The sequence below is a fragment of the Nicotiana tabacum genome, chromosome 15 (assembly GCF_000715075.1).
Source record: "Nicotiana tabacum cultivar K326 chromosome 15, ASM71507v2, whole genome shotgun sequence".
NCBI lineage: Eukaryota > Viridiplantae > Streptophyta > Magnoliopsida > Solanales > Solanaceae > Nicotiana > Nicotiana tabacum.
In genome coordinates, this window is record NC_134094.1 from 100,942,913 (window position 1) to 100,952,047 (window position 9,135).

Below are 9,135 nucleotides of genomic sequence, written 5' to 3' on the forward strand. Positions count from 1 at the left end.
TCTCAGATAACCAGAGTGAAAGCACTAGAAAGTATTGAAATCTTAAGGATATGAGGATAGAAGGTTTGGATGTAAAGTTAAAATGAACAAAGGAAGAGGTATTTATAGTATTTTAGTGATGGTTCACATCCAGGAATGGCCGATCGGCGGCTAACATGCATTTAATGCCATCAATACTTGATTGACGAGACGTTTCAGTTTTTTTGTCGTTTATGTTACAATGTATCGAAGTAAGAATCGGAAGCTCATGTCGTTTCTCGTCGTCTACTCTCCGAAAAACGAGGGGACTATCTGTATACGGTCGAAATCAAGCTCGTGGTGCATCCTAACCTCCGACATGATAAGCAGGCTCGAGACATGACAATAAAGGACTGGAGATCGACCCCAAGTCTCATCGGGCTAGAACCTGGAGACAGGACGCCTGCCTTCGAGAATATCGAGGCCACAATCCCGGAATCGGTCCTAGCCCCAAACGACTTTGAAGAAACATCATCAACATAGCCAACGGAAGACCGAAATATCCGTGACCGGCCGGATATTACGGCGAGAATCTCGGCACGTACCGATAAAGAACCGGCAATCAGTAAGTCAAAAGATTATTTACCCTTTATAAAATTGTACCTAAAGTAAGACTCCTATACTATATAAAGGGGGTCTGATAATTTATAAAGTACATTGTAACATACATTCCAATGCAATATATTATTATTTTCTCTGTTATTAGTTCTTTTACTTTCGTTCGTTAGTGCTTGTTGTTACGAGCCTGGACCGAGGAAAAATATTTCACGAAGGCTTAAATTGTCTTCCTCGTGTGGTTTGAACTTACTTCATTCTTATTTATTTAATTTGTCTTTATTTACTGATTTGTGTCAAATAAATTCACGTATTCTTAAAATCACTTATTAATTCAATTATTATTCGATTTTGAAGGTAAACAAATTTACATATATACTTTTAGATTTTAAATTTTTAAAAATAAAATAAATGAAAAAATGAAAAGAAAAGGCCAAAAAAGACAAAAATATACTAATAAGTATCGTGTTAAAGAAATGTCACGTCGCTCATCTAATCTTCTTTATTGGGGAAAAAGGTAGGCGCCAGCCCAATCGCAGACACACTACTACTGTGCCTAATGCTAATGCCGATACACTTCAAAACCAATAACTCCGTACATCAATAAAGCGAAATTAGTACACCATCTTTCCAATTAACACTCACCATTTTTCCAATTCAACCAGATCATGCTTCAGCACCAATCTTAGTAGTTTTTCCAAAAGCTTTTCTCCATTTGATAAACATCAATGTCTGAGGCTAATTCTGAAAATTGCCCTTCACTCCCCTCCAATTACGTCTCCATAGCCCAACTCCAAGAACGATGGCTCAAGGAGAAACAGAGAAAACAACAAGAAAAGGAAAAACAAGAAAAAGAAAAAGAAGAAAAGAAAAACCCACTAAACCCAGTTCCTCAAAATCATCAAAAACATAAAAATCTGCAAAATCGTGAAAATCACAGTGGAAAAGGTTGGCGTGAGGTTGGTTTGATTGCTAAAGAACCTAAGTCAAAGGAGGTCAAAATCACTGCTCCTGTGGTTGAAGAAAGTGTTGATGGAGGATCAAGGAAAAAATTTAAGAAGAAAAAGGGCTATTTTCGAAATGGCAAACCTAGGGTTGGAAGAGATGAAACAAATAATATGGCTAAAGTTTCAACTTCTGATGTGGCCAAGGAAGAAATCAGTATAGTAGAGAGTGTCGAAAATGGTGGAAAAGAATTATCTAAGGGTAAATATCAGCAGAATGGAAAATATAAGGAGGTCAAAGAAGTGGCTACTGTTTGCGTGGCGGAGGACGTAGGAAAAAACAAGGTAGATAAGGAACATGAGAAGAAAAAAGGCTATTCTGGTAAAAGGAAACCTGGGATTGATAGAGATATAACAGGAAATGTGGCTAAAGTTTCAACTATTAATGTGGCCAAGGAAGCAATCATGACAGTGGATAGTGTGGAAAATGGTGGAAGAGAATTATCTAAGGGTAAATATCAGTATAATGGAATAGGTAAGGAGATCAAAGAAGAGGCTACTATTTGCATGGTGGTGGAGGTAGGACAAAACAAGGTAGATAAGGATCATGAAAAGAAAAAGGGCTATTTTAGAAAAAGGGAAGAAAGAGATGGAAAAGGAGATATGGCTAAAGTTTCAAGAATTAGTTTGGTCAAGGAAGAAATCATGACAGTGGATAATGTGAAAAATGGTGGAAGAGAATTATCTAAGGGAAAATATAAGTGGAATGGTGAGTATAAGGAATTGAAAGAAGGGGCTACTGTTTGTATGGTGGAGGTGGTAGGTGAAAACAAGGAACATGAGAAGGATGAGGAAGACGTTTTAGTTGATGTGAAAGAAAGAAGTAACGAGAAGGTGAGAGTGAGAGGTGGTGCATTTCATGGATATGGTGATAAGAGGAGAGATGTATCCTTGATAGATAAGATTGAGAAAGATGTTGGGAATTTGTCATTGAGTGATAGGAGGAGGTATGGTGGTCACAGGAGGCCGAGTGTCGGGGTGTATAGTGGTGACAAGTGGAGATATGGGAGTACTTCCAGAAGGTATGAACCGCCAAAAATGTTGAAAAATGTGTGGGTTAAAAAGGGGGAGTCTTCAAATGGTAGTGTTGCTGAAACTGAAACTCAGGTTGCTAATTATGCTGGCCTTCCTTGGTTAAGTTCATACTACATGATTTTTTTTTTTTGATAAGTCGTCACTTAAATGTGTTTGTGTTCCTTTTATTATTAGTGAATGTGTTTCTAGTGATCCTCTGTTAAGCTGTGAGAATGAATGCCAAGAACAAAATAGAAAGAAAAGTAGGAAGTAGGAAGCTAGAAATAAAATGTATTGTTGTTTCCTTCCGTTTATAAGGAGCTTTGCACTAATACTAATTAAGAATATGGAGGAGGATGACTACTGCATACTGCTCTTCCAAAATTTCATTAGGCTGCATAATATGACATGTAAATTCGTGTTTAGTTTCGTCATAGGATTTTTGCCAGGATATGTAGTTGATAGAAAGGCTTATATTGAGACCCATAATGTAGCATGATATAAGAGGATTAAATTGTCTAACTAGTTTAAATTAAGGTATGATGTCTCTGCCTGATAATGAAGCACTACTGTTGAAGAATCTATTGTCCCTGTTCGTGTTGTTCTGCCTACTCCAAAATTGTGTTAGGAGTAATCAATTTGGGGTGAGTGTTTGAAGAGAGATGTTCTATTTTTTGCAAGATTACTGGAGTGTAAAATTTGCAATTGATTTAGTAGTTGGAACATATGTGTCACATACTAAATTGTGGACACAAGATTCACATCTAAGGCAAAAGTAAACATGCTACTATATTGATGCTAAAATCTGAAGCCTGATTGCTTGTTGAAAGATCACAAGTTGAAGTTGAACTTAAATTGCTTGTTGTCCTACTTTCTTTTCTTGGTAAGTATGATCTTTTTGATTGCTATTCCTTATTGCTAACGGGTGCAAGGGAGATTTTCTTTGGGGGGGGGGGGGGGGTCTTGGGACAGGTGTTTTGTCTCCTAATAAAAGGCTGTTTAAGGTTGTTAGTGACCTCTTAGTAAAGCTTGTAAGTTGTTTCAGAACAAAAAAATCTACCATAAGCAGGCCTAATGAGTAATGGTGCATGAATACAAGCAGGTCAAAGATTTACTGAGGTTTAATTCTGTTCCCTGCTCAGCTTTGAAGTGTTGTTGTGTTGGCTAAAACATGGACTTAAGCAATAAATTATTCCAATTGGTCTAATTTAACAAACACTAAGTATTTTGATGTTAGAAATTTGGAGATTTACTGAAGTGAATTTCCTTCGAATAGAACCTCAGGAACTATTCTTTCTGACTGCCCCTTCTCTCCCGCGGCTTTGCCCTTGGGTTTGTCAACCATTTTGGCATGTTCAGATAATCCTAGAAAACATGAAACATTTGCTATATTAACAAAAATTTTGCCTTTTAGAAACCCAAGTTTCTTCTGTTGATATGAAGGTCAACCATGTGTAATGCTGTTTGCACTGCCATTTGGTGGAACAGCACCATTTTTGTCATAGACGAGTGATAAATTATCCACATAGAAAAACCTTTTCAAAACAATTATACGCATAGAGATGGGAATTGGGATAAGCCTTATCTATCAATTAATTCTAAGCCTCAAGCTTTGGTAGAGGTCCCCAAATTTCACCAACCCTGATTACTAGATGTATCCTTATATCTTTATTTACTCCACAATTACGTTGGGTGAAGGAACATTTTCAAGAATTTTGCAACGTCAATGAGGTAGAGCTCTTTTTGTTCTCAAATACCGATTCATCTGTAGCTCCGCCAGGGTACCTTAGCAACTGCTTGCCTGGCCCTGCTTAATTCCGCATGCAGCACATAGCACCTCTCTGTTTAAAGTCGCCTGCCATTGCTGTCAAGATGTGATGATCATACGATTTCTGTAGCACTGACATTTAGCAAGCGTTTGGACATAGATTTGATTGAAACTTGAAAAAAGAGTTTTTGAAGTTGTGTTGAAAAATAATTTTTAAAAGTTGAAGTTGTGTTTGAACATGCATTTTATTTGAAGAAAAGTTGAAGTGTTGTGAGTGGAAGAAAAATTTTCACCCAAAAACTGTCCTAAACCGGTTTTTTGGAACTTGAAAATTTTTGAAATTTTTTTCCCAAAACATGATTATATTTCATAAACAAACAATGTTTTCAAATTTTTTTTGGAAAAATGAAGCCAAAATCTATGGCCAAACAGGAGCTAATAATTACTGAGTTCATAGCTTTTTAGTTCCTTATGTCAGTGTACCTCATAAAGAGGTCGCAATAGAGAATGGGCTCCTTAGTCCATAAGAGAGAGATGAAATACACTTTAGGATTTGATGTTGGTACTGGCACAATCTTTAACTTTCGACAGTAATGTACTCAGCTTCTTGGCCCTTCTGGGGTTCCTTTTGATGGGCCTTACTTTTTTTTTTCTCATATGAATGGACGATTAAAAAAAAAAAGACTAAATTTTCCATATCTTCAGAGTCTAAGGAGTTCAAAGGTTCCATTGGTCCGGCATTGGATGCTTTAATAAAAGAAGTCTTCATATGCATATGGAGATACTTAATTGTATGAGTAATTGGGTTGAATCAGCTGAACAGTGTGATCCAAAAGTTGGCTGAGTGCAAAATGGCGTTCAGTTACAGTGAGTGACAACACTTGGAGTCTGAGAATCGGGGGCCAACTTATGTAGGGAAGGGGTTAATGTGGAAGTTTAGCGGAAAATAAAAGGCAACTACTAGATTTTCTCGAGGGCTATCTCTATGAACTTATAGTATTTTGAAGTGTAAACGTTTAATTTCGAAATTAGGGGCTTGTATCCCCCATCTCGGGCCCCCTAATTTGCCATGTTTGGGGCTCTTTGACAGATTATTATTCCTATTGTTCTTTCTCTGATTATATTTAGAGACAGGTCGTGTTGGGTTGATATCTGCTTGGTTATAGGTTATGTTTTGACCCTCATTACAGAGTCAACACCAAGTGGCTTCTTTTAGTTCAAATTAATGACCGGGCCTGGAGTATCATACGGGGAAAGATGATACAGAACTGCAATATTCTCCTTTTGTCCAAATAAAGGCGCATCTCGATTAATTCCACAGAATACCTGCCACCTCCCACTAGCAATATGTACCTAGTAACTCCGTCCACCACCAAATAAAGTATATTTATGATAGAGATAAGAAAAAGAAGTGATGTGTATTATTATGACCTCTATTATTTTCCTTATCCCTTATAAGTTATATCTCATATTGTTGATCGGGATTAGCATGTCCCGTGGAAAGAAAGGATGCAGCAGGTTTATCCTCTAATTTAAGGCCTATACATTGGTACTTATTCCCTAGAATTTTCGACAGAACACAATTGACACTAATACTCTGAAATGTGAGCATTGTGCTTCATATACTTGTTCACAACATTTGCTTAGTTGTCAAAAATCCTTGGATGGTATTGAGACAGTCAGGCAAGTGAGATCTAATCTCAAGTCTATAGTATATGTAATTGGAACTTCATATGTTTTCTCAAGTTTTGACTATGATGTACCAATTACATATACATAATTTTGTTAACTTTTCTCTTTTTTTTCTACCCTTGCATTTTGGTGGCATAGCTGTTAGAAAACTAGTGAAAATTTAACATTACTTCATCACATACAATGTGACAACTTGCTAGTGCCTTCGTGTATGAAACGGTAGCCTACATTAAAGCATCATGAGATGTTTTATTACCTGCCAACTCAGAGAATGGTTATTGTGTTAGCTTAATCTCAATAACTTTGTGATCATACCGGATAAGCTGAGCATGGCTGTTATTCCTCTTCGCTTTTATTTTTGAATATTTCCCTTCTGCTTTACTCAAACTTTTGCTTTCATATGTTAAGGTTGATTTTTCAAGCCAAAGCACAAGTCAGAGTTAGCTGTGCTCTCAGTGAATCAAGTCAAGTTTGTTTATAGAAGCGGCTTATTATTCATTGCTTTCGGCAAATCAACTTCATTCTTACTGGGAATACAAACAACTTTACATGTAAATTTGCCAGCAGTTGTTTCTCCTAGTCCTCTTTCTTGTATGTAAGATTTAGTATTTTCCCTCCCCCTTCCTCTTGCGGCTTCATATTAAATTGTTAATGAAAATGATGTCAAATCTAGAATCATGGACTATGCATTTTATGTTCTTGCCAATGTCGGCGTATTAGTGGCAACCTCTTTCGAACATTTTTTCTGGGTTACTTCTTGTTGCGACTTTATTCATTATTTTGTGGCAACTAATGTCACAATGAAAACTAACTTTTTTTGTGGCGACTTTTCGAGTTTGTACAAGTTTTAGAGAAAGGACTACTTTTCGCTATTTGTGACTGATTTTAGTTGCCAAAAAAAGTTCTTGCACCCTAGTCAAATCCCATATCAATAAAATACGGACAGTAAACAAGCCTTAGACTCTAATAATGCGTTTTAAAGTCGTGCGAGCCTATGCATAAAGCAAACAATATTATTAGTGGGATAGGCTATTACATATCATGGCTACTTTGTGCCCAATCTTGAACGAATGATGGGGCAGACCTCAGCGATGACCTTGAATTCCTGAGGGGTGTGTGTGACAACTATCCCACATCGATAAAACATGGGAGAGATGCGAGGTATGTAAATAAACAAACCTTATATCCCTGGTGGCATGTTGGCAAAGTGGACAATATCACTAGTGAGCTGAATTGTTATACTATCTTGCTGTGACTATTTTAGAGCCTCTGAAGATGTAATTAGATTAATTTTCTTTTCTCGATTTCCAACTGTTGTGACCCTAAACAGTGGAAGACTATGGTTTTAAAGGGAAGTTTATGTTGCCCTTCAATATTGTCCCTAAGCTTCAATATGTGACAAGTTTACATAAACTGAAGAGAAAATTGAAAGTAACAGATGCAACGGATCTTAGTCAGCATCAATTGGTTTGGAATTGATTCCTAGTTGATTAATAGTCCGAAACTGTGTCACATTTAGTCAGTTGTTTACTTCACAAAAATTATATGCTCTTTCTGTCATGTCCAAATCTAACTTTAGCTCTTCTCTTGTTTTCTACTTCTATTTCATAATCCTTAGGATAACCCTACATACGTTCCAGCAATCATTCTGTGATGGAGCCTCAAATATCTTTGTCAAAAATGATTAGTGTGTCATTGAAAAAACCAAATCTGTAGGTATGATCAATCAATATGAGTATTTTCCGTGTATCAGTTAACTTTAATAATTTAGGGAATAACCAATTGATGTGATGTATGTTTATATATATCTGAAGAAACTAAAACAGTTGTAGAATTAAAAAAAGAAAAAAGAGTTACGTCGAGAAAATTTGACGAGAATGTGTCGAAAACATTGTTAATGACATTTGTGCCCCTCGGGCTAAAGAAGCACTCAATCCATCACTCCAGGGCGTGGGATTCCCACCTGTCCTGGTGTACAATACTTATATTGGTTCCCGCGGAAGAGCCACCTTTAAGCAAGAGTGTCAATTGGCACCCATTCCCCATAAATTTACATTGTGTAATTATTTTACGAGTCAGCAGACTTCTTTTCCTATCACTTTCATTTCGTTCTAGAAATCTAGTCTCACCGGGTCAGGCGAAGGGGAAGGAAGAGATGGATGGTCCGGGAACAACAACGAGAGAGGACCTCGTATTATATGTTGATTCCCTTTAGTTTCTTCATGTAATTATATTTTTTTGTATATTTTGACATACTTAGTAAAAATTCTTGCTCCACCACTTATTGGGACCCCGACGCCACGTAAGGCTGGAAAATTGCTCCCCACTCGAGATATTTGTTGTGTGTTGGAAAACAAACTTGGGTGCAAAACTTTTGTCAAAAAATATATATATATATATATATATATATATATATATATATATATATATATATATATATATATATATATATATATAAGGATAATCTCCTAAGTTCATTCCGATGCTCAAATTGAATTGTTTTCCCTCTTTGTACGTTGTATTTGATTATCCATTTTATTTTCTCTTAAAAGATCAACTTTAGGTAGTAATTAATAAGAAAAGAATCATCTTAATCAAAGGAAGGGTCGTCAGGTCAACGGTCATGTGAAATATCGAAATTAAACATTGACAAAAAAAAAGACATAATTATAGGAAATGCGTTAATGCCTAATTTCAAGAAGGCGGAGTACACCGATAACCCCTTAAACTTGCCAATATATTTTAGTTGGACACTCAAATTAAAGGTTATTCAATTGAGCACCTGAACATCATATACCTATTAGACACTTGTTTGGAAGATTTTAGAAAAAAATGGTTCTTGAGAGGGGCGGCTCAAGTATTTTAGTGGCCTAAAGCCAAAATTTATTTGGAGGCCTTAAATTAAAAAAGTAAAACATATTTTTTCCCCAAAAAAAAAACTATTGCTCTAGCCTTTAGGGATATAAAGTTGTGAATAATTTTTTTGTTATCAATTTCTTCTAATAATTCTTTTTCGAATGACAATATAGTCAATTCATTTAATCTTTCGTGAGAATTATTGATCCTACATAAAATTTTATTAAT

At 36.1% G+C, this 9,135-nt stretch overlaps 1 protein-coding gene across 1 annotated transcript; it reads left to right on the forward strand.

Annotated features, from left to right (window-relative positions):
- Nucleotides 1-1,111: 1,111 nt before the first annotated feature.
- On the forward strand, nucleotides 1,112-6,753 carry LOC107765919 (uncharacterized). Its single transcript, XM_016584620.2, has 2 exons — nucleotides 1,112-2,684; nucleotides 6,460-6,753. The coding sequence occupies exons 1-2, from the start codon at nucleotides 1,302-1,304 to the stop codon at nucleotides 6,493-6,495; spliced, it is 1,419 nt and encodes a 472-aa protein (XP_016440106.1). The 5' UTR covers nucleotides 1,112-1,301; the 3' UTR covers nucleotides 6,496-6,753.
- The last annotated feature ends 2,382 nt before the right edge of the window (nucleotides 6,754-9,135 follow it).